The sequence below is a fragment of the Nasonia vitripennis genome, chromosome 3 (assembly GCF_009193385.2).
Source record: "Nasonia vitripennis strain AsymCx chromosome 3, Nvit_psr_1.1, whole genome shotgun sequence".
Taxonomy (NCBI): domain Eukaryota; kingdom Metazoa; phylum Arthropoda; class Insecta; order Hymenoptera; family Pteromalidae; genus Nasonia; species Nasonia vitripennis.
In genome coordinates this window covers 24,719,428-24,742,903 of record NC_045759.1, presented here as the reverse complement: position 1 = coordinate 24,742,903, position 23,476 = coordinate 24,719,428, and the positions used below count along the sequence as shown (strand labels likewise).

Here is a 23,476-nt window from a genome sequence, read left to right as displayed (position 1 = left end):
TGATGTCCCGCTGGTCCTTGATGATCCGGGTGGCCCGCCGCCTAGTCCTCGATGATGCTGCTGCTGCTTGCCGGAGCTACTTTGACCCAAGTTTCCGGGATTTTTCTGACTCGAGCAAGCTCGAGTTAATTCGCCCAAAATGAGCCCAAGTCGTTAGAAAAATTGCCAAAAAATACAAAATTCATACGCTATACGCCTTGCACCTACCAACTTTTCGACAATTTCTTCGGAAAGCTCGGGAAAAGTGCAGCAGCAATGACTTTGGCTGTATTTTGTACGCCCCCGACCAATGTGCAGAGCGAGACAGACACCGAGAGACAGAGAGAGCTAAGCTGCCGCGCATTCTCGCGAAATTATACGCTATCGAGGCATTAGTGTAAACCTTCCGAACACGATTTTCCTATGCTTTTTCACCTTCTCTTTCCATTAAAGTTGCTCTCGTTTCGATAGCACCGCCCCACATAGCGTATAATTCATTTACAAGGCATCGCGCACGGTAGGAGCGCAGCTGAGCGCGCGCTTCCTTCTCGAGTATACGCTATTTAAAAAGTGGTGGGGCAAATTTAATTACTGGCCGTGAAAAGCTCCTGAGAAATCCAACTAATTGACCTGCTGCACACAAGTTCGTTTTAGATGGTTTAGAACACTTTTAACCGATTCAAAGTCAAGTTTTCAGCTGTACACTTGTCATTCCGTTTTCAAAATTTCAAAGGGATACCGAAAAATGCGAGTTAGGACTATCTTAATCGATGAGACACAACATGTTTCCATCATTTTTTCCGAAATTTTCGGAATTAAACCCGGACCGAGAGGATCTACGAAAATGCAACGTGGGCTGTGTTACATTGGCGTAGACGCACCCTACTACGAACCTAGTGATGAACGAGGAGACCGATCTTGTCTCACGTGACCTATCTACAAGATCGTTGTCGCGTGGCGATGATGGCTGATGTTACTCCGGTGATAAGAAATTCGATGGTATATCATCGGCAGTGATCTCAAGAATCGCCTGGCCTGGTCACCGCATCTCTTACCCCATGCGGAACCCTAATGGTTCCAACCGGCACTACCCTGTATCCCCTCGCAACATCTCTTAACCTCCTAATTTTTCGTCAACAAAGTGAGCATTGGTGGGCTCTTCCGACTTTGCGCCTCGCATATGCAGGGTGCCCTCGACTTGTTAATTTAAATAAATATCTATCTCTAAATTGCAGGGTCACAGCAGGAGGAGCACAGCAGGAGGAGCAGCAGCAACAACCACTACCACAACACCAAGAACCACTACCACAACAGCAACAGCAACAGCAACCACCAGAACAGTAACATCCACCCCAACATCAACAACCACCACAACATCAACAACAAACAATCACCACAACACCAACAACCACCACCACATCAGCAACAACCAGCACCACAACAGGAGCAGGCACAGCTGCAATTATTAGACTATGTGAATAGTTGAAACGTGTGTGTTGTCATCTTACTCTATTCTTTCCAAATTTTCTTTTCAGTGACCAAGAAGAGCAGCTACCTCCCCACTTATCTCCTCACCCGATACCGGAAGCGGTAGCGAATCGCTTTCGTGGACCGCAGAGGAGGTCTAGGGGAAAGTTCGCCCACAATGACGACTTTATAAAGGAGTTAGAACCGATGCCGGATCTGGAAGGCTACCCGGTCGGCAACCTGAAATTTTGTACTGCTACACATGTGCGTAAAGCACTATATGTAGCAGCTAATTTTTTCAGGTTGACGGGCGGGCGGTTTCCTCGTCAGACAGACCGTATGCAAAAATCGTACCATGCGCGTCTACACACCGTAGATAAGCATGTTTGCGAGATGGGGGCTCATAAGTTTTCCCTCTACGGTCTATCTGTAGGGGAAGCCCAAGCCTTTTATGATGCGGCATATGGGAGCTACCTTAGGAGGAAAAATGATCCTACCCGAAGGGGTAGACGACAATAAAGTTCAGTTTGCACACACACACACACACACACACATGTACACATACACACGTTCATATATAATTTATTCATGTTTTATGGTTAATAAAATCATATTTTAATTAACTAATGATTTTTTATTCCCCCAGTACATAAAATCCTGTGGTGTGTAGGGCTCTAGGCGAAGGGACCACGTAAAAAAACCCAACGCGCCACGTCGATACCCCCTGGGTGGTGTGGAAATTCGACGTTTTCATAACTTGTTTTTTTTTGCGAGTCAGAACATGAATTATATTAATTTATTTCCTCTTTATGTTCAACAACAGCAACAACAATGACAGCGGCAGCAAGAACAGCAGTAAGAAATGGAACAACCTATGTAAGTAAATACTTGAGAAACAGTACATTACGATACGTGTGACTGAAATGGTTCTTTTTTACACGGCGCCGTGTAAAACTGAAACATTTAAGTCAAGAGTATCGTATAAAATTTTATAGGACAGACTGCTAAAATCCGCAAGTCTCGCCTATTCGTGACTAAAGTAGTATAGTGTATATTTATTGTTGTTTTTTTCGATGGAGCAGAGCAACCGCCACCTACCCTAGTGCTTCAGCCAATCCTAAAAGAGGTGGCAGATAGGAACCGCGAAAACCAGAAGAAAGTTGTGGGAATATTCCTTAGCCGTGGGAGCTTTATTGACGGTATAGGCGTCCCAATGCCTAATCTAGAAGGGTATCTGGTAGGAAACGTAAAAAAGTTTGCAGTTCAAGACGTTAGAGAAGCGCTATACATTGCAGCTAATTTTTAGGTGACAGGCCGGCGGTTTCCTCGGAATACTGGCCGTTTAGGGAGAACGCATCCAGCGTGGCAATATCTCGTAGAGTGGCATGTTTGCGAGATGGGCGCCCAAAAGTTTTCCTTGCACTGTCTGTCTGACGAGGAAGCTGAGAAATTTTACGATGCGGCGGTGGAGCCGTATCTTAGGCGCCGGGATGACCCAACCCGAGGCCAAAATAGAAAAAAATGATTCATTTTTCGTAATGTAAAATTTAGTTTATATATTATTTATTCTCCAGTATGTTCCCATGATTGTAGAGCTCTAGGCGCAGGGACCACGTAAAAAAGACCACGCGTAGAGCTGGTTGAAGAGTTGTCTCTTGTAGAAGCACAAATGGACAAGCTGCATCAAAAAAGAAAATATTATTGAATAAAATTAAAACAATACTTAGTGCTGACACAAATGAAAGGAGTTTTCAACGGCAGAGTCGACGTGGACATTGAATTGAATGAGAGGGGAAAGCTGTGCGGTATAAAACCCCTCTCGAAAATGATACAAGCTGCGGAAAATAAAGAAAGAGAATGTGGACTCTGTGTCTGTGTGTGTGTGTGTGTACCTGAGTCATGTGTGATTCTTAAAGAGAATCTTCACGTATGTTTATGTGCGAGACTCGTGTCTCGTCACATCTCCCCGGCCTCCCTTCGGAACGTGAAATTTCGCGAAAAAAAAATATCGCGCTATTGAAAAAAAATTCCGCAACAAGAAAAATAAAAAAAAAACTTGTGATTCTGCCGGCACGAGGCAGTGTAGGCGTGTCGGTGCGCGGCGTTGTTGGCGGAAAAAACATAAATAGAGACCGTTCACAAATTCAGAAAAAATATGCAGTAAAAATCACGTCAAAATCAACCCATTTTCATGTTTTAATTTTTTATTAAGCCAAATTACTCAGTCTTGGTAAGAAAATCGACACAAATGGTAAAAAATCTTTAAAAATCGTCAAAAAATCGTCAAAAAATCGTCAAAAAATCGTTAAAAAATTGTAAAAATAGTAAAAATACATATAAATAATATATGTATATATATATATATATATATATATATATATATATATATATATATATTATTGCGAGCGCACTTTGAAAAATTTAAGATTTATGTATCTTCGGACAGCTGCCAGTTTTAAGACTGTTTTATCGTGTGTAATTTTAATTACATTTATAATTATAATTCTTGCAAAGGACTTTGGCCCGTTTGGTATCGTTATAAATAAATAAATAAACGAATAAAATCCTCGAGATTGAATAACCCGACAAAAATTCGAAAATTTCAAGAGTACCCTGATTTGTTCTACCATCCAACTTCTTTTTTGTGCGCCTAGAGCGGGCCGAGATCTGCCGATTTTCCGCGGCAGAAATTTGGGAACTTCTGAAATTCTTGGCTTTTCCCGATTATCCGCATGCATTAATGTACCCGAAATCTAAAATGTAATACCTTATAAATAATAAAAAGACAATAACCTTATTTATTTAAATATATATATATATATATAAGTTCATTTCTGAAAATTCTGAATCTGTAAAACTAAATTAATAAATTATTCCACTACATTGTTTAAAATGATTTTTTATTACACGTAGGGTCGTATTAAGAATTAATAATTATAAAATAATTAATATTATAGGTTTAATAAAAATAATTTACGTTTTTAATCCTTTTTCCCGGGATGTAGATGTTTACTTTACGATTACAAACTCTGTGTTGGGTTATAATGCTTTTGAATCTATTCACATATTTGAAACTTTCAAATCTGGCGATTTGTCTCCAATAGGTGGCGACACCAGGTTTCCCAAAATACTGGCCACACTGCCATATCAGTTGCCAGTGTTGCCACCCTACGTCAGCTGACGACGCCGTCGGTAAGGCCGCCGCGCTTGCATCGCAGTTATGTTGTTATTCAGTCGCCGTACGCAAACTGCAGGATAGCAAAAGTAATAACAACCAAATAGCAAATAGCGTGCTGACTCGTGCGTCGCGGCGTGCAGGTAGGTCCTATCGAGATTCGTTAATCGTTATCGAGAAGAAAGCTCGCAACTAACGGCGTCGATCGCCTCTTTCAGCGAGGTTATCTCCACGGCCGCAGGATGAAAGTGAAGCCGAGAGTGTATTTCGACGTGGAAGTGGGTGGCCTGCCCATTGGGAGGATCGTTTTCGAACTCTACTCGGATGTGTGCCCCAAGACCTGCGAGAACTTCCGAGCACTGTGCACCGGGGAGATGGGACTGGGCTTGTCGACCAACAAGCCGCTGTGCTACAAGGGCATTGTGTTTCACAGAGTTGTCAAAAACTTCATGATCCAAGGAGGCGACTTTTCTGTGGGCAATGGTACTGGCGGCGAATCCATCTACGGTGGAACATTCAAGGATGAAAATTTCATATACAAGCACGACAAGCCCTTTCTCCTGTCCATGGCTAACCGTGGCAAAGACACAAACGGCTCCCAGTTCTTCGTAACGACGCAACCCACTCCGCACCTCGACAATGTCCATGTAGTATTCGGTCAAGTCATATCGGGCCAAGAGGTTGTGTCTCACGTAGAGGGACTGCCGGTGGACAGGATGTCCAGACCTCTGCAAGATGCCAAGGTTGTCAACTGCGGAGAACTCGTCTTAAAGTCCAAGCAGAGCAAGGCCAAGAAGAAGGACAAGCGCAGGAGCAGTGTGTCCAGTGTGGAGAGCGAAGAGTCTGAGAACAACAGGGCCAGCAAAAAGACCAAGCTGAAGAAGAAGAAGTGGACGGAAGCTGAGGATCGCAAAGTCGCGGAGCCAAAAAAGAGTAAGGTAGAGGATGTGCCGCATCCACTGGTATCCACCACAAAGATTGATCCGGATGAGATTCCTGAAATACCAACCAACAAATTTCTCTACCGTGCTGGACCCGCCAACAATGCCAACCAGAGGCAGTACGTACAGGACGCCAGATTCAGACCTCAAGCTGGCTTCAAAAAGTCTCCCGGGGGACGTATCTTCAAGGGGCGTGGAATATGTCGCTATAGATCTCTGTCTCGGAGCAGATCCAGAAGCCTAACGCCGCCACACTGGAAGCAAGCTCAAAAAAAGACCATCAAGTACTACCAGCCATCGTCCCCGGAGCAGCAAACTCTGAAGAAAGCCAACGAGTTCGCGGATGAGAAGGAGACGGAAAAAGAAAACTGCACCATCAAGAAGACAAAGGACAGAGCCGATGAGGATGAGAAGCGGAAATCTTCTCACGGATCTCAACGATCCTCGAATCGGCATCACAGACGTTCACGCCACGATCGCGATCACAAATCTCCTAGTCAAAATCATCCGAGCCGAAAGTACCGCAGCAGCCGGCAATCACCTCACGAGTCCTCGTCTCGTTCAAAGCGCTCGTCTCGTCGTTCATCGGATTAAAACTTGTTTTTTTTTTTTTTTTTTCAATTTCACACAACTTTTTTCCAAGTAAAACCTTTCTTACACTTTGTAAATACATTATGAATATGTATCATTATTTTTAAATCTAAAAATAAATATAGATGTAGATTCGCTCAAAGATTCTTTCATCATTTTATTGTAATAGTAGATCACAGAGTGCATCCAAAGCGGTTCAACCACTTGGACAGACCTTCCCCGGTAGCAGCTTGTGGCTTATATTCCAGGCCAATGTACTTATTGTAGCCAGCTTTTTCCAGTACAGCAAGCACATACCGATAATCTATTTCTCCAGCAGAGTCTGGCTCGTTTCTGTTTGGCACTTGTGCAATTTGAATGTGGCCTGCAAGAGAAAGTTAATATTGTTAAATGTCACAAGTTGTGCGCACTAAGCCAGAGACTTACCTATGAAGGGATAGTAGCTTTCGATGGAGTTTGTTATCCTTCCCTGAGTCTGCTGTAGGTGGAAAATATCGACGAGCAACTTCAAGTTTGGACTGTTGATCTTTTGTACGAGGGCTAAGGCTAAACATAATTGTGTTGCACTATATAAAAACACTGTTTGACTAGTTGTACTATTCTCGTTATACCTTTACTGAAATCGTTCATGTAGTAATTTGGGACGGTGATGGAATTAATTGGTTCTATGAGGGCAACTATCTGCTCGGATGCAAATCTATCTACAGCGTACCTCAGATTCTTCTCATATGTGGCATCGTTGACTGACGTTGCATCCACCACTTTGCCAGCCATAACGTGAATCCTGCAAATCCAAAAAAATTCAAGAGATGGAGTTATGTAGTTTATTTCCAGCAGCATAATCACCAACATTTTGCAATCCAAAGCTTTGGCATATTCTATGGTGGTTTCGATGCTTCTTCTGAACTCTTCCTCTTTCCCTGGGAGAGCAGCAAATCCCAGTTCTCCTTTACTCGTATCCCCTGTATACACGTTTATGAGGACTTGCTGGATGCCGGCGGTCTTCCTGGCTTCTGCAACCTGTTGCACGCTGAATCCAAGAGGAAATCCACTTTCCACAGCCTTGAAGCCTGCATCTTTGGCCAATTGATACCGATCGAGTATCGATGTCGCTTCTCTTTGAAACATAAAGGACAAATTACAGCAGAATTTGTAGGCCATCCTTCCTTAGTCTCAGCAGCTCTCGGCATTATATAGGCACGTGCAATCACGCGATGTTATTTCTTATATACTTGTCGATAAAGAAGCAACCTCATTTGACGTATACAGTAATTTATCGATCGTACTGTGCAAGTATGCAACCCCTCTTGTGCGCATGTACATCAGAGCGCTCGAGAGTCGAGAACAACCCCCTGAGAGCAGGGACTGGCAGTCGTCGCGCTTCCTCTCGTAAAATCATGGCAGCTGTTAACCCGTAAGTGTGTGGATCCACAGTCGTCAGAGCCTTATAAAATAAAGCTAATATACCGATAGCTGCCCCGCCGAGGCATCCAGCAAGACAGTCCAATGTATCCCGGTTGTTGTAGTCGTAAGAAGAAAATCAGCAGCAGCAGCAGCAGCAGCAGCGAGCACAGACGATCGTCGAGATGTCGTTGCCGCGCGAGTGGAGCCTCAAGAAGCAGCACTCGATCGACAACGGCAGCCCGCCGCCGGCGGTGCAGGCCAACCTCGTTCAGGCATCGTCCCAGGAGACGGCCATCGATGAGAACATGAGCCAGCACGCGAACCAGCTGGGCTCGCTCTTCTCCATACACTCGGCGCCAGTGTACGTAGTGCCGCCGGGCTTGGTGCACCTCAGCCCAGCCGAGACCCTCGCCGACGAGGAGGAGAACGACAATTTGCTGACCATCTCGTCGCTGACGGCCCGGCCGCTCATCGCCAAGTCGCGCGAGCTCGGCAAGCGGCAGGAAGCCAGGCGCCGAAGACGCCGGCGGCACAAGAAGCTCAATTTCGAGCCGCTCGACGGGGGCTACGGCTGGGTCGTCGTATTCGGAGCCTTCTTCGTGCAATTCTGGGTCGCTGGCCTGGTCAAGTCTTGCGGCTTGCTCTACGTCGAGGTCATGGAGACCTTCGCGGACTCGTCGGCCTCCGTGGCTTCCTGGATACCCGCCATCCTCTCCTGCCTCTGCTTGGCGCTCGCTCCCGTGACGAGCATGCTCAGCCAAAAGTACAGCTGCAGAGTCGTCGTCTTCGTCGGCGGCCTCTTCTGCGCGTTGGGCCTCATCATCAGCTTCTTCGCGACCAGCTTGATACATCTCCTCTTCACTTTCGGCGTGCTCACGGGCATCGGCGGCGGCCTGTCCACCACGCCGGGCATAATCCTCGTCTCGCAGTACTTTGACAAACACCGAGCCCTGGCCAACGGCATCTGCGTCAGCGGCACGGCGGCCGGTAGTTTCGTCTTCCCGATGCTCATCGAGTACCTGGTGGGCAATTTCGGCTTCCACGGAACCCTCCTCATCCTCGGCGGCTGCATGCTGCACGTCTGCGCGAGCGCCAGTCTCTATCGGCCCCTCGAGATGAACTACCCCATGGAACCGCTGCCGGACGCTGCCAAGTCCGCCGAGCTGGCCAGCAGCGCGGTCAAGCGGCAGAAGCTCGAGATGCTCTTCGCCCAGCACGACGAGACGGCTAAGAACAACACGCTCAACGAGCTCTTTCATCATCGTCAGGCAGACCATGACCCGCGCGCCAACGGTGAGAGAGAGAGAGAGAGAGAGAGATAGCTCTACTGGCTGCACACCACTCCATTAGGTACATATCCTATATCTATATGTATATACTGTAATATGTGGCAGAAGTCGAGCTGCAGCTGACAGACAGCGAGGAGGAGAAGGACATCATGGGCCAAGCTCTCAGCACGAAGCCAATCTCCAAGATCCGCAGCTCGAGCATACTGCATAGCGTCGAGGACCTGTCGACCGACTCGACCTGCTTCTACAAGTCGCGCTCCTCGACACTGCAGAGGTAATGCAGCAGCGATGCACGTTTATGAGGAACAAAATCGCTCCGGCTAATAGCTACCTGTTAAATAATGCGCAGATCTCTTCGTTCGTCGGCCCTCGCCGTCTGTCCGGCTGCTAGTACTAGCGGCAGCGGCAGCGGCAGCGGCAACAACGCGGCAGCGATTCCCAACCAGCAGCAGCCCGTCATCAGCCTCGCCGCCGAGCAGTCCGCCTCGAAGGAGTCGCTGCCGCAGCGACTTACGCGCTACATCGACCTGAGCCTGTTGCGCGACACCCGCTTCATCATGATGTGCCTCTCGGTCACTCTCATGTCCACCGGCAGCCCCTACATGCTCTACTATCTGCCGGCCTACGTCAATGCCCGGAGCTACAGCAAGTCCGAGGCTGGCTATCTCGTCGCCATATCGGCAGCCTTCGATCTCTGCGGCAGACTTGGCCTGGGCTGGCTCAGCGATCTGCAGCTGTTTGATCGCAGGAAAGGATACATTGGCAGGTAGAATGGCTCGCCAATTTCAGATTTATAATTTCTGATTTTTTTTCATCAATTTTTCCCTCTTCCGCGCTGCAGCGTCGTCGGAGCAGGTGTCGCAGTCTTGGTAATACCACTGGCTCATTCCTTTTACGTACTTGCCTGCAGTGTGGGCATGTACGGCCTCTGCCTCGGTTGTTGGTTCCTGCTGGTCCCTGTGCTTCTCGCCGACCAATACGGCACCGATAAAATATCATCGAGCTACGGTCTCGTCCGCATGTTCCAGAGCATCGGCGCCATTACCGTACCCCCGCTCGCGGGTACTTTTTCAAATTCATATTATCCATCTTTACTTATTTGCAAAACGATACATTTATATTGTCAATATTTTAATTCACTCCTGCCCTTTAGGATTTATGCGCGACGTTACCGGCAGCTACAATGTCTGCTTCATATTCATGGGCTCGTGCATGGTGCTGGGCGGCATACCCCTTCTAATCGTCTCGGACGATTCTTCGGCCAGCTCCAGCAGTAGTAAGAAACTGCCCGTTACACCTAATGCCACTAATGACAGCACCATCAAAACCGAATGCAAAGATATTGACTCCGTAACAAGTCCAACAGCAACCTAACGTGATCGGGCAATTTAACGCAAATCGATGTGTATGCGAAATGAACTTGCATGGATAAGTGAATGATTATTGAATAATTGTAGGACTAAGTTTGTACAGAGAGTGAGAGGGAGAGAGAGATTAAGCGATTTTAGCGAAAGTGCCTACTACTCTCTACAGCTCTTTTTAGAGAACGTTCCAGCGTATAGACATTAACTTATCATTTCTCCGTTATCAGAATCCTAATACATTGTCAGTTATTGTAAAGCAAACAATCTACTGCCGGGCGAGATAAATGAAAGACAAAATTTAAATGAACAACGTTTGCTGTGAGCTATATGTACATATACGCATATTTATAAGTATATAACTAAAATTTTTGTATTACCGTCGTCGTCGTGCCATGTGATGAAAAGAAAAAATTGCACGTCCAATATAAGAACGCCTGTGTGTATATTACATGTCCTTCTTCTCAAACTTTTATTTGAATGTGTTTTCGCATAAACCCGCTTATACACGCATTTCCATCTGTGGCATAGTAGATTCTTGTCTATAAGAGCAAAATTTATGAAATAAACAACATTGTAAAACCGAGCTCGCTATCATTATTTAAAATTATTTTATGCACAAGAAAACAAAAACATAATATATATATATAGGACGGAGCTACAAGCCGTGACTCATTATGAGACTGCGAGTGAGTACATGTATAAAATAACCTATGAAATTGACATATGATGTATCATTTGCAATTAGCAGAGCGGTGCCTGCGTCCAAGGCGAAGGCTGGGAATTCCAATGGACAGCGGCAGCGCAGAGAGGGCCGGAGTCGGTGAAAGCGATTGTCCCGGGACCTTTCTTGCGTCCGAGACTCGTGAAAGCTCTGCCATACGTGGTACTAGGCGCAAGAGGTCCTTGTCAGCTGGGAAGCGGCGGTGCTGGCGGCGGTATTCCGGATCCGTGGCTAGAATATCTCTGCAGCTGTGGATGCGGCGCACGCAGGGACCTCTACCTCAGGCTCACGGATCTCATCTGGAAGCAAGAGCGTCTGGCTTTAGTGCAGGGAATACCCGATCCTTGGAAAGCAGAAGGTTAGCGCGCGCTTCTATGTATATTGTTTATATAGGTACCTATATATACGCGTAATTTTGGGTATCTTGTTCGTCCAGATTATCTTGACAAGTGCCGCGCTTTACCGCCAAAGGAAGCTGCAGTAAAGACAAAGCCAACGCGCAAAAAGTCGCGAAAAGTTGAAACATTTAAAAACAGTAGCCCTGCAACAGCTGTATCCGACGCTAACGAGTTTCAAAAACTACGCGACAGACTCGAACAGTTGGATGCGGAATTGAAATTGAAAGCGGCCGACGGCCGAGAGAAATCAACGATGGGCAAAGTTGAGCCTCTCTGCCCCGGCAAGTGCGCATTTGGCGAAAATAAACGAAGCGTTAGGAGCGACAGCTGCGCTTGTCCTGCTGATAATGCCACGGACGAGAAGATGAATGTGCTACGACCATCAGCAGTCAACTTTCTCAACGAGTTGCAGAGTAGAATCAAAATTACGGAGAGAGTTCTCGATGAGACTTCGGCCGGCCTGCGACCTCATCAGGAGAAGATTTATCAGCGCGACAACGCGGAAAGAATAAAAGTTGATGGCAAGCGGAAAAAACTAAACGCGCTCGATAAAGCGCGCGAAGGACGCGCAGCCTTGCATTTTCGCGCGAAAGAAGCGCGAAAGGAGCGAGCAGGTCATAATAATTTGCGAGATTATCGCTAGTCAAGTAGTCTGTTATCAGAAAAATTCCTCGCGCGATCCCACATATAACAGTGTGATTGCTGATGGTAAAAAAGCAATATCTTGCAGACTTATTAAAAGCCGATGAACTGATGTTAAAGAGAAAAAATAATTGGCGATCCGGCGAAGAAGCTTGATTGGGCGGGGGGGGGGGGGCGCAATTGCCGTCAATTGCAAACGTACATGCAGTCGAATCAGGCAGGCAGCGACTTGAGCAGCGAGCTCGGCCCTCTGTTATATGTAATTGGCCGTCTTCCGGGCCGCAGCCCAACGACGATTTCCTGACGATTTCCTTCTTCCAACTACTACTGCAGTGAACAATTGAGAAGAGAAGAGCAAAGCTGCACCGGATACTCATATTAAAAGAATGTGTGATCGACATCGAGAAACGACGATCGCTCTAGGCTCGCAAATATTTCTTGTGCTGCGCCGCTTCTTACGTAACGCAAGTGGGCGATATTGCGCGCAAACAACCACTTGAGTTGCGATTCTATACATATAGCTACTTGCAAAAGTCTACTGCCTTGTTTGCTCATATTCCGGCATGTTCATCTGGCGCACTTATCGCGACTCTAATGAGGCGTGAATCATTACGATTACCTACTCTTTAGGTATAAGCCGCAATCGTAGGCGGTTTGTGTTTTTCCTCTACATATTGGGAATTATTTCTGTGTGCGCGCAGACTAGCGGAAAAATCCTCGTCCCGAGTTTCTCCGAGTAGTTGTGGGCACAACAAGAGTTGAGCAGTTAGTCATCATCCTCTTTCAAAACTGAAAATTGTCATCGCGCGCGCGCAGCTGTAAACATATGCGGAGTGAGCAGGCAGTGCTAGGTACAAGTGCAGGGGAACCAGCCGAGACAGTCTAGAGAGCGGCGTGGGCGTTCGTAGAGAGAAGGGGCCAATATTAAATAGTCCGCAGCGGGGGCGCCTCGGTCGGTCGGTCAGCCGCCAGGCGCTTGCGGCCGCTTACCTATCGGCTAGCAGTCGCACGGGCTCAGCTGATCGCGTGGCGAGCCTGCACTCTGCAGTCTGCAGTCACCGCGGCCCATCATCAGTTCTCGCCCTGGCTCCGTTCCGAGCGCGCGCGCGCGCCTGACAAGCTGTTTACGAGTACCGTTCTCGCAGCTGCTCTGGGTTCTAGCGCACCGCACGCACAGCTATCTAGGTTAGAGGAGCTTTTGCAAACGCCGCGGAGGATCGATTTTTCCACGAGCGCGGTGGAGAGAGAAAGTGCGAGTCTGTATTTTTAGCGGATGACGTCGGCGGCGCACTGCCGCACGTCCAGCTGACTACGCAGTGTGGGCTGCTGCGGCGCGCAAGTATCAACGTGCTGCACACGAGCCGACGGGGTGTCTATGTGCGGGTCAAGGTGCGCGTGCAGCCTTTGCCAGTGTCGGGGCGGTGAAAAGGGCAGCGGCGCCCGACCGCCGCGTACTGCCCATCATCGGCGAGGAAGCGAGGCTGCCTGACAGGAGTTCGGGGCCCTCCCCCCGAGGTGGGCATGAGTCGCTCCGCTTCGTAGAGAGTCCTCCATTGGCTGCGGATCAACAAGTCTTTTGAGTACCGACGCAGGGAGATAGCGACACACTCGTCGCGCACGAGCAGCCGAGAAACACACCGTCAGAGAGCGAGAGCGAGAGAGAGAGGGGGGACAGCGCAGCCACGCAAAAGCCGCAAGGCTACAGAAGCTCGTTCAGCATGATGACGACGGACAAGGAGCCGGACAACGGCATCAACATCAAGTTCGGAGCCGACAGGACCAGCAGCAAGAAGGGCGAGTACCGGCTCGTCGCCCAGCAGAGCAATGCAGAGAAGGGGATCAACGGGAGCGCTAAAAAAGGTTATTACCCTCACTTTCAACGGTTCCTCCTACCTCTACTAACCCGATCGGTATTTTTCGTATGGAGGCCGTAATTAAGAACGCGAGGCAGAGTCTGGCTTCTCGAATCGGTGCGCGCGTAGCTTTTCACGCGTCATCGCGGTCGGGGCCGCCCGCCGCGGCGCGGCGGAACGGAATGAGTCTCTCACTCTCTCGTGCAGGCACATGTGCGCGCGCGCAACCGCGACACCGCGCTATCACGACTCAGGAGGCTGCTGCTGCTGCTGCTGCTCTGTCCCGTTCGTGCTGGGCTCCGAAATCCTTGGCATCACTTGTATATTCAAGGTTCCTACGTTTACTGCGCGGCGTCGATTAAAAGCGAAACAAAAACTCGTCCGCTGCACTTTGTGCTATATCGTGTGCAGTCAAGCCTCAGCTGGAAAGGCCCCTCGCAATACACGCACGACGTTGCGATTGCGCGACGATTCATACGGATTCCACACATTACGTCACCCGATCGCGCGCAGCATCCGTGAATTTATGTGAGCTTATGAGAGATAAGACCGCGGGAGCGCAATGATCTTGACCGGGCTCTCCCCTTCTTCGCCTTAGCCGCCGCATACTGCATACCGAATCATTGTGTAACGCGACTAATAAGCTCATGAATGAAGCAGTTACTTATCACGTTCATTAGAGCTCGTTCCTAGCTCGAGGGCGAAAAGATATTTAATCGGATTGCGCCTAACTCGAAGTATCTCGTTTGAACTAGACCGGCAATTTTCACGTAATGTATATATAAAGCGAGCGTTGGCGCGCACGTGCGAGTGCTTCAACAAGAATGCCGCGGGAGATAAAAAAACTATCGACAAATGAGACGTCGTAAGCGCACACGTGGAGGAGACTCGATCGTCTGTGAAATAGACGTTCAATCGACTGCAAGAGACGTGTCAATTTTCTTAAAAACAAAATTATAAATGCTTGCTAATAATTATTTGTCCGCCAGCAATAAATTTATAACGCAGCGCGAGCGATAGGAAAAGGTCTGGTTCAGCTACAGGACCGAACGGACACACGCGTTGTACGCGTACGTTTATCTGTGTGACTCAACAAGTGAAGCGATACACAGCTGAATACGCCCTGTTATTTATTTTCACGGCCTTTCAACTCGTTTGTCGTTGAGTATATTTGGTCGAAACGGAGAAGATATATATATATATATATATATAAAATCAAGTGGCAAATTCAATTTATAATAAGGTCATATTTATGGGCCGCGTGTCATAGAACGAAACCCCGTGCTCGCACACAGTTGACCCGAATACAAATTTAGTTTGCGGCGAGTCAACAGATTTTGAAATCGACTGCCGCGCACGAGTTCACCGTATTTTGAGATTTATGTTTTTCGAATATTACCGATACTTTATAGTCTCGATGGCGGCATCATAGCGTAGCTCGCGCGATTAGCCCATGCAGATAAGATAACCGCTTAAGTCTGCGTGCCACAGATCAGCTGATATACACTGCACAAATATAGTTATGCAAGCGAAGTTGCGCATTTTTGTATTTTTCTACAGTTGAGTATCGCGCAATAACCTCCGAGGCTGCAGACGCCGCAGCGCCGAGCAACATGGAATGCGACGAGTTGAGTTTGACGTTGCGATCAACGATAATTATTTTATACTATCGCGTTTCTACTTTCTCAGGCAGCGGCAGCAGCCGCGTCTCTGCTCCTCGTGCGCGGCGCTCCTCTTGCAGCAGCAAAAGCCCGGCGGCGGCGGCCGATCCGTCCGCATGGGCAAGTGCCTCTTGCGGCTGCTGGGCCACGCGCTCCTTCTCGGGCTCATCTGCTGCCTCGGCTGGCTGCTCTACCGCGAGTTTGCCGACTGCCTCTGGAACGTCGCTCAGAGCCTCGTCGTGACGAGCTTCCTCTTCATCGGCAGCAGCCTCGCGCTCCTCGCCCTCTGCAGCGGCAGCGGCACCACCGGCCAAGAGCTTCGAGTCCGTTCCGCGAGCGTTGAATGAACTGTTATAATAAACTCTGCGCGATCACACGGTTTACGCGCCTGTGTCTGCCTTATTCCACCGCCTCACCCCGAGTTATGAGACCCGATCTCAGCACGAGCTAATGGCCGTTTTATTTTTATTGCCGTTTCTCGAAAATAGTCGAGGCCGCGATGTCGTCATCACGCGCGCACGATGCGGTGATGCCGATCGAATCAATTAAAGCGCGCGCGCGCGCGCGCGCTCACGCGGAAAGTGCCGCTCGCTCCGCCGGCTACAATTCGGTTCGACCTTTGGCTTCTCTCTAGTGATGGGCGATTCTTTAAAAAAGAACTACACGATTTTTATAACATTATAAATTGATTAAAAAATTTGATATTTACATTGATATTTGTTTTATTTGGAAAGTATGATTTTACAATAATACTTCCATTTAATACAGTTTTATAGATGACTTTTCTTTATTTTCACATGTACGCACAATTTATGAGAAACGTTTGTTTTGCGCTTTATTCGATATCGTCAAATATATCTCTCTCTTCACTTAGATATACATCTCCCGACATACGCCAAATAACGTATTATCGACAAACTCTTTTAATCAGCTTTTGCAAGCGATAGAGATTAAAATAAAGGCTTGACTTTTAATTTGAATTATGTATTTTGCACTTAAAATAAAACCGAAAAAGAATCGATTCTCGATTCCCAGTTTCAAAATAATTGAGAATCGAGATTCTTCAGCAAAAGAATCGCCCCCATCACCACAGTTCCCTCTTCCCGCAGGCCGCGGGAAGCCATGAAGAAAGACCCTGTGGGCTTGCGGGACGCCAATGAATTACTCACTCGCTACAATGTTCTATCTCTCTCACTCTCGGCTTTCAGCAGCGGGGCCGAAGAAGCGAGCGCAGCCGATCGATCCGGACTGCGAGATGGTACCCCCGGACGGAGGCTGGGGCTGGTTCGTCCTGGTGGCGGCGGTCATGGTGAACGTCCTCATCCCCGGCGGCATCAAGTCCTTCAGTGTCTTCTACAAGGCCTTCCAGGACCAGTTCGAATCGTCCCTCTCGGCTGCCTCCTGGATTCCAGCCCTCTGTTACTTTCTCTACAGTTCACTGGGTACATGATGCGACTATAATACCATCATTACAGCGAGTTCTGTTTTCGCAGCTTATACCTATAGGCACGCCACTATATGCGCTCTTCCAGGCCCGCTGTCGAGCATCCTCTCGGTTAAGTACTCGTACCGAACCGTCAGCCTGATCGGCGGCACCTTCGCCGCGGCCGGGATGATGCTCACCTACTTCGCCACGTCCATCGGCTACCTGTACTGGAGCTACGGGATATTCGTGGGCATCGGCGCAGGCCTGGCCTTTCCCCCGACCGTCTACATCGTCACCTCGTACTTCGTCAGGCTGCGCGGCCTGGCCAACGGCTTCTGCATCTCCGGCAGTTCGCTCGGCTCGATCATCATGCCGCCCATCATAACTAAGCTGCTGCAGGAAAACGAAGTCAGGTATGTATACGCAGCACGCGCGCGCAGCCGAGATAACAGGAGAAAACGCGTCAACGCTTGCAGAACCGTGATGCTGCTGATGGGCGCGGTGACGCTGAACGTCTGGGCGTGCGCCCTGCTCTACGACCCGGTGGAGAAGCACCTGATCCCGGCGAAGCGCAAGGCCCAGCGCGACGAGGAGGAGGCGACGGTCCTGGAGCCCCTGGCCGAGGCGGACGTCGGCATCGCGATCACGGGCCCGCCGCCGAGCGACGAGGAGCCCGCGGCGTCCGCGGCGTCCGCGGCGCCCGGCGTCCCCAAGAGCGCCTCCAGCGTCGCCCTAGAGAACTACCACAAGCCGGGCCAGGCCCGCGCGCGCAAGATCAGCATGCCCGTGAGCGGACGCGAGATGGCCGGGCAGATGCGCAGCACCCCGGCCCTCCACGCCGTGCCCGAGAGCCAGAGGCTCAGCCGGAGGCCCAGGCCGCCGCCCCTCTCGCCCAGCACCTCCTCCTTCAACTACATCAGCACGCCCTTTCACGGCAGCACCCTCACGGCTCTGCATCCCGAGTACGCCTCGACCCTCACCCTCAACGCCATCAGCTCGACCTTTGCCAGGAAGAGCCCGGAAAAGACGGCCAAGCAGCAGCAGCAGCAGCAGCAGCAGGACCAAGACGTCCAAGCGGAGAGGAGCAAGTTCTTCGACTGCAGTCTCCTCGCGGATCCGATGTACCTCATCATTCTCATCTCCAACTCGACCAATGCAATCAGCTACACCAACTTTGTCATCCTGCTCGCCAATTACTGTAAACAGCTCGACTTCTCCGAATATCAGGCCTCGCTGCTCTTATCCACCATCTCGCTCTTTGATCTTGTAGGTAAGGCGCCCTACCGGTACACCCCTGTCCTGCTCATATCAGGATGCAACAACCGCGCGTACGCCACCTGATTCGTTGAACATTAACGCGCACGTCTTTCCGCAGGTCGCATCGGAGGGGCAGCTTTGTCGGACACCCGACTCATGCCGAAGCATTGGTACTTCGTTGGCGGCCTTTTCATATCGGGCGTCTCGCTGGCCATCACGCCCGTCGCCCAGGACTACACGCAGGTCATCGTCTACTGCAGCATCTTCGGCCTGGCCTCGGGCGTCTACGTGGGCGTCACCGCGGTCGTCATGGCCGACATGCTCGGCGTCGAGAAGCTCACCTCCTCCTACGGCATCTCGCTCTTCGTCAACGGCCTCCTTCAGCTGGTCGGTCCACCGATCTGCGGCTCTATCATCGATCACTTTGGAACTATGACGTGGATCATAACGACTCTCGGCATCATCCTCATCTTTGGCTCGCTGCTCTGGACTTTTGTGCCTTTCATTCGCAGAAGTCGAGCCGCTGCCGCCGCCGCCGCCGCCGCCGCCGCCGCCGCCGCCGCTGCGCATCAGCAGCTGCAGCAGCCCGACAAGTTGTAGCACTTCCAAGGGCTATCGACGGTGCTGACTGCGACGTCGTCTGCTGGAGGAGCGGCGAACCCTGTCTAGAATTTATCACAGAGTCTAGGTAAATTTTTTCTAACGCGTTCAGCATATGTGCCCAGGGATTCTCATTGCTCAATTATATTGTATATAATTTAACCCAGCAATAATCGTCAAAGCTGATGCTACGTTGCACTTCAATTTCGTCAAATTAGTTAAGGATAAAAAGTATGCGTCAACTATTTTTCCAACAATTCCAACATTCTGCAGGCTATGAACATTCAGTCGACGTATTGATTGCGCGATCATTGGCACATTTGTCAACGACCACTATAATGAAATCTACATCATAAACTGTGAAAATAAGAAGCATTTCTACCAATCTGCATTACAAATGCATAGCGCATCAGAATGTACTACGATAGGGTTTACTCCTGACTATATAATACTGTTATAACCGCGTACATGGTTTATTCTTATGCGCTGATGCGGCCTTTAAAACATAAGAACTACTTATAGTTAGTATGAATGCGAATTTTAATCAAATGATAAAGCATTAACTATTGTGATCTTGTTTTATCTTTATTTTGAAGTTTACAAGTATTTGTGTTATATTTTAAGATAATGTGCAGGTTATTATACTTGTTTTTATTATTATCATTATTATTATTATTATTATTATTATTATTATTATATAGAAGGCTTAAGATATGTAATATGAATACTTGACAGCCAATTCTTAACGGTTCCGACGATCAATATTATATATGATGTATTGATTTTTTACATATATCAGTGACATATCTCAAAATTGGATATTATAATGATGATAAAGCTCAGGTTTATGAAATAATATATATTTTTACACCAAAGGCATTTTTGCACTCTTGTTTGCGTGCTATACTTTTTTTAATATCAACTGGAAACTATTGAGAATTTCTTTGTGTGACGCTTGATGTGGTTTGATTTTCATATTTTAAGGGCTCTCGGGAGCATGGATGTACCCAGCAGTTATCGTGAAAGTGCATATATATATGTATATATATATATAATATATAAACTGCAGAATATAATGATGCATAGAATGAATCAAAAGCCCTGCATCTGCATAGCGGACTCGAATATACTTAATACTTACAACTGGTTGCCATTGTCATTCTTAAGCCGACAATTGTCAAGATAAAACTGCTATATAACTACTTGTGTATACCGAGACCCTATAATTATCGTATTTGCGTTATTTTTATACATCGGATATTGATTCAAACATTTCAAGTTAATGCTTATAGTAGAACTTTTATTATCAAATCCGTCTTTTTTGACACTGCCACTTACAATACTATCTACAACTCTAAATCTTAAAAAGCTGTATATTCCGTAAGGTATACAGTTGCCAATCCAACTGTAGTATACATAATTTGATGCCCGTGGCGACTGCTTCACCGATGTATATCCTCTTGTTTTAAAATCAATTTTTTTTATTCAACAGGCGCGCGCAAGTGTATGATGTGAGATATAATGGAAAGGCTTTGATGATCTCAGCCTTAATTTAGAGAATTGTTACAAATGTATTATGCGCGCGTTAACAACCGAGCTTTCTTCTAAAAACTGCGTACATGCATTATGAAAAATATGCCGTGTTCCAAATAAGATCCGTTGATTGTCTGACCGTGCCGCCGATTTTGGTAAACCATTGATTTACCAAATGAGAAAAGAGAATAATTTAAAAAAGAGAATCGCGCCAAACGCCACTCATTTGGTTAAAGTTATATCCTATAATATTTGTTTAAGCTCAGTCATTGGCGAAACGATAAAGATTCGTCGCCTACTCTGTTCAACTAAAGTATATATTTTAGTAATAGCAAATAAAAGAGAAAAGCCGTATGAATGTCCATTTTATAACTGTGAAAGACACTTTTGTGTATCTCTGCGGATCGAATATTTTCGCAGATGTAATGAGAGCGTGAACGATGTCTTGCCTTATACGCGGATTATTATTATTATATACACAATAGGTAATACTTAACTACAAAGGCAAATCTTTTACCGTATTATACACTATTATATTATATAGATTACAAAACCGCGAAATCTGCACAATATGTAATTGTAATACTGACTGCATACACGAGAAAGTACTTATATATGTACATACACGAACAATTATGTGTATATATATATATATATATTAGCGATGTAATACATATAAATGTATATGAATAAAAATAGCACAAACGTCAGCGGATTCATCCTTTACTAGCGAATCGCAGTTACTTTTGTAAATACACACACACATATATATATATATATATATATATATGTGTGTGTGTGTGTGTGTGTGTGTGTGTCAATCAGGCACGTTGGAGGAAAGTATATATATATGTAATTGCGTTGTGCTGTGGAGCTGCACGCCCGTCGCGCGCGAGAAATATTAACTTTGTTATGAATAAAACAGTATAGACGACGAAATGGTCGCAGTAACGAAGAAACGGTGTTAATGTATCATTCCTTTATACACCATATATATATATCAGCCCTTACCTAACATTTAGCAAATTGCGTAAAAATATTAGACAATAAGAATGGAATGCAGAGCATGTCTTTTTTTAGATTTTTTAGCATACAAAAAGCATATTACACAATCGTGTAGCGGGAGTTGTGGGGGCACAGCCAGATCGCCGGAGGGTCGGGGGAGGCAAACACGTCTTACCAATACTAATGCATATAAATATAACAGAGAAAAGCCATCTACTGAGCTGAGAGGCGGAAGAATAGGCGCGTCAGCGACGTCAGCTGCGTAATGTCCGAAGAGCCGCCGTGGAGCGCTCGGCGGCCGGCGCGACAATGTTCCGATGATGTGTGCGGAGCCTGGAGAGAAGCCGACTCGGCGCCTTTCCGGGGGGGAACTTTATGCATGGGCTGCCTCTCGGCTCTGCTTTCTTTCTGCCCGCACGAGCTCGACTCGACTGCAGTCGGCGTCTTCGTCCTCCTCGCTTCACGTCGAACGCTTTTCTTATACAAGTACGCAGAATGAGGCGGCTCGTGCTCCAGCTGTTGGTGCTCGCGGCAGTCGTCGCCGCCACGGCCCTGCCCAAGAACGACGAGGAACGCAAAGACCGTGTTCTGGATAAGGTATAATTTCGTATAATTTCGTATAATATATAAAGAGCTGTGCTCTGTCTATCTTTCGCTCTCTCCCTCTCTCCTTGTCATATAATTCATATAACCTGCTTTCAGGACCTGAGCGATCAAGAGCACTTTATAAACTCGAACCACAACCCAGCCTATGATCACGAAGCATTTCTGGGGGAGGAAGCAAAAAGCTTCGAGCAGCTGAGTCCCGAAGAAAGTACGAGAAGGCTAGGCCTTATAGTTGACAAAATCGACAAAGACAAGGATGGTTACGTTACTCAGGAAGAGCTGAAAGACTGGATCAGGTATACCCAGCAGCGCTACAGTAGGGATGATACAGAGAGACAGTGGCAATCTCATAACCCGGACGGCAAGGATAAGGTATCCTGGCAAGAGTACCGCGGCAGGATCTATGGTTTCCTTGACGAGACGGATCCAGAAAAGATCGATAAGCAAGATGAAAATTACTCTTACGCCACCATGCAAAAGAGAGAGAGAAGGCGCTGGTCCATTGCTGACAAGGACGGCGATGATGCTCTGACAAAAGAAGAATTTGCCGCTTTCTTGCATCCAGAGGAGACTGATTACATGAAGGACATTGTGGTGATTGAAACCATTGAAGATATTGATACTGATAAGGATGGCAAAATTTCCCTCGCCGAATACATTGGTAATTCTTGTTTTTTTCACCTGATACTTGACTCCTCCATTTTCTCATATGCCCGTGCACATCCTCTTCGTTAACCTTTCTGCCTGCACAGGTGACATGTACAAAGGTGAAGAAGGAGAGGAAGTACCAGAATGGGTCAAGAACGAACAGGAGCAATTTTCTACGCATCGCGACAAAGATGGCGATGGCTTTATGGATAATGATGAGGTGAGTTGAAATTTTTTCCAACCTTTCATTTCATTTCACATAGGATACTCAAGACAGTTGTTCTCATTTATACCCAGGTTAAAAACTGGATTTTACCGGATGACTTTGACCATGCTGAAGCAGAAGCTCGTCATCTAATTTATGAAGCAGACTCGGATGCTGACCATAAACTGACAAAGGAAGAAATTTTAGAAAAATATGATATTTTTGTCGGATCACAGGCTACAGATTTCGGCGAGGCTTTAGCAAAGCATGATGAATTTTAATGATTTTCTATTAATAAAAGAATAACAAACAAAAATGTATATACATGACAAAGTTGAGAAACTCGGCTCTCTCTATGTCAAAAGAAATGCTTGTCATTGATAACTGCATCATCATCGATAGCCTTTAATAGTATTATACATGTGCTGCGAATATTGCTATTTTGATGATATTAATATTTATATTTTTACAGTTAGTAGATAAGAAAGATTGTCCAAAGGAATAAAAATAAATTTATAAATTTTTAAAGTTTGACATATTGTATAGATTAGTTTTTCTTGACACCTCGCACAGCGGAACAATATATCAACTTCCTTGTAAACGGGAGATAACTTATCAGTCACAAATAATCCAGGTATGAGCTGATACTGTCAGATACTAAAATACTCTCTCCGAGGTTCCATTATTCTATACAAAATGATAAAAGTAACT

General features: G+C 47.0%; 6 protein-coding genes and 1 long non-coding RNA gene across 13 annotated transcripts; 5 read left to right on the top strand and 2 right to left on the bottom strand.

Moving 5' to 3' along the window:
* Window positions 1-4,640: 4,640 nt before the first annotated feature.
* Window positions 4,641-6,295, top strand: Moca-cyp (moca cyclophilin). The gene is made up of 2 exons (NM_001160003.1): window positions 4,641-4,764; window positions 4,840-6,295. The coding sequence occupies exon 2, from the start codon at window positions 4,864-4,866 to the stop codon at window positions 6,154-6,156; it is 1,293 nt and encodes a 430-aa protein (NP_001153475.1). The 5' UTR covers window positions 4,641-4,764; window positions 4,840-4,863; the 3' UTR covers window positions 6,157-6,295.
* Window positions 6,286-8,680, bottom strand: LOC100117959 (putative hydroxypyruvate isomerase). The gene is made up of 4 exons (XM_001607771.5): window positions 7,004-8,680; window positions 6,765-6,937; window positions 6,580-6,699; window positions 6,286-6,517 (listed from the first exon to the last, which is right to left on the bottom strand). Exons 1-4 carry the CDS (start codon window positions 7,312-7,314, stop codon window positions 6,327-6,329), a joined length of 795 nt encoding a protein of 264 aa, XP_001607821.1. The 5' UTR covers window positions 7,315-8,680; the 3' UTR covers window positions 6,286-6,326.
* Window positions 7,524-10,793, top strand: LOC100123039 (monocarboxylate transporter 12). Its single transcript, XM_003426332.5, has 5 exons — window positions 7,524-8,850; window positions 8,952-9,120; window positions 9,196-9,612; window positions 9,688-9,908; window positions 10,000-10,793. The coding sequence occupies exons 1-5, from the start codon at window positions 7,740-7,742 to the stop codon at window positions 10,218-10,220; spliced, it is 2,139 nt and encodes a 712-aa protein (XP_003426380.1). The 5' UTR covers window positions 7,524-7,739; the 3' UTR covers window positions 10,221-10,793.
* LOC103316146 lies at window positions 10,650-11,423 on the bottom strand. The gene is made up of 2 exons (XR_004227210.1): window positions 11,329-11,423; window positions 10,650-11,230 (listed from the first exon to the last, which is right to left on the bottom strand). It is a non-coding gene; the product is annotated as an uncharacterized LOC103316146 (long non-coding RNA).
* On the top strand, window positions 10,826-12,083 carry LOC103316147. 2 transcript variants are annotated; one of them, XM_031927293.1, is made up of 3 exons: window positions 10,826-10,896; window positions 10,959-11,289; window positions 11,368-12,083. In XM_031927293.1, the coding sequence occupies exons 1-3, from the start codon at window positions 10,885-10,887 to the stop codon at window positions 11,970-11,972; spliced, it is 948 nt and encodes a 315-aa protein (XP_031783153.1). In that variant the 5' UTR covers window positions 10,826-10,884; the 3' UTR covers window positions 11,973-12,083. The 2 variants fall into 2 exon arrangements, with proteins under 2 accessions (XP_031783153.1, XP_031783152.1); XM_031927292.1 differs by having other exon boundaries at window positions 10,831-10,896; window positions 10,956-11,289.
* An 872-nt stretch (window positions 12,084-12,955) lies between these two features.
* On the top strand, window positions 12,956-21,614 carry LOC100123026 (monocarboxylate transporter 9). 6 transcript variants are annotated; one of them, XR_004344764.1, is made up of 6 exons: window positions 12,957-13,831; window positions 16,694-16,927; window positions 17,018-17,324; window positions 17,388-18,181; window positions 18,287-18,856; window positions 21,509-21,614. XR_004344764.1 is itself a non-coding variant. In XM_008208307.4 (5 exons), exons 1-5 carry the CDS (start codon window positions 13,690-13,692, stop codon window positions 18,602-18,604), a joined length of 1,791 nt encoding a protein of 596 aa, XP_008206529.1. In that variant the 5' UTR covers window positions 12,956-13,689; the 3' UTR covers window positions 18,605-19,643. The 6 variants fall into 6 exon arrangements, 5 of the variants coding, with proteins under 5 accessions (XP_008206529.1, XP_032454326.1, XP_016839052.1 ...); XM_008208307.4 differs by lacking the exon at window positions 21,509-21,614 and having other exon boundaries at window positions 12,956-13,831; window positions 17,388-18,177; window positions 18,287-19,643; XM_032598435.1 differs by lacking the exon at window positions 21,509-21,614 and having other exon boundaries at window positions 16,697-16,927; window positions 18,287-21,260.
* On the top strand, window positions 21,514-23,299 carry LOC100123015 (calumenin). The gene is made up of 4 exons (XM_001607751.6): window positions 21,514-21,903; window positions 22,009-22,573; window positions 22,665-22,780; window positions 22,858-23,299. Exons 1-4 carry the CDS (start codon window positions 21,682-21,684, stop codon window positions 23,044-23,046), a joined length of 1,092 nt encoding a protein of 363 aa, XP_001607801.2. The 5' UTR covers window positions 21,514-21,681; the 3' UTR covers window positions 23,047-23,299.
* The last annotated feature ends 177 nt before the right edge of the window (window positions 23,300-23,476 follow it).

Coding starts and splice junctions, on each gene's coding strand:
- LOC100123015 (XM_001607751.6), top strand. CDS start 21,682: ATGCATGGGCTGCCTCTCGGCTCTGCTTTCTTTCTGCCCGCACGAGCT. Junction 22,574..22,664: donor TTCCCTCGCCGAATACATTG/GTAATTCTTGTT, acceptor CTGCCTGCACAG/GTGACATGTACAAAGGTGAA. Junction 22,781..22,857: donor GCTTTATGGATAATGATGAG/GTGAGTTGAAAT, acceptor ATTTATACCCAG/GTTAAAAACTGGATTTTACC.
- LOC100123039 (XM_003426332.5), top strand. CDS start 7,740: ATGTCGTTGCCGCGCGAGTGGAGCCTCAAGAAGCAGCACTCGATCGAC. Junction 8,851..8,951: donor CCATGACCCGCGCGCCAACG/GTGAGAGAGAGA, acceptor AATATGTGGCAG/AAGTCGAGCTGCAGCTGACA. Junction 9,613..9,687: donor AGGAAAGGATACATTGGCAG/GTAGAATGGCTC, acceptor TCCGCGCTGCAG/CGTCGTCGGAGCAGGTGTCG.
- LOC100123026 (XM_016983563.3), top strand. CDS start 13,690: ATGATGACGACGGACAAGGAGCCGGACAACGGCATCAACATCAAGTTC. Junction 13,832..16,693: donor CAACGGGAGCGCTAAAAAAG/GTTATTACCCTC, acceptor CTCGGCTTTCAG/CAGCGGGGCCGAAGAAGCGA. Junction 18,182..18,286: donor CTCGCTCTTTGATCTTGTAG/GTAAGGCGCCCT, acceptor GTCTTTCCGCAG/GTCGCATCGGAGGGGCAGCT.
- LOC100117959 (XM_001607771.5), bottom strand. CDS start 7,314: ATGGCCTACAAATTCTGCTGTAATTTGTCCTTTATGTTTCAAAGAGAA. Junction 6,938..7,003: donor AAAGCTTTGGATTGCAAAAT/GTTGGTGATTAT, acceptor TTGGATTTGCAG/GATTCACGTTATGGCTGGCA. Junction 6,700..6,764: donor CATGAACGATTTCAGTAAAG/GTATAACGAGAA, acceptor AATTATGTTTAG/CCTTAGCCCTCGTACAAAAG.
- Moca-cyp (NM_001160003.1), top strand. CDS start 4,864: ATGAAAGTGAAGCCGAGAGTGTATTTCGACGTGGAAGTGGGTGGCCTG.
- LOC103316147 (XM_031927292.1), top strand. Junction 11,290..11,367: donor CGATCCTTGGAAAGCAGAAG/GTTAGCGCGCGC, acceptor TTGTTCGTCCAG/ATTATCTTGACAAGTGCCGC.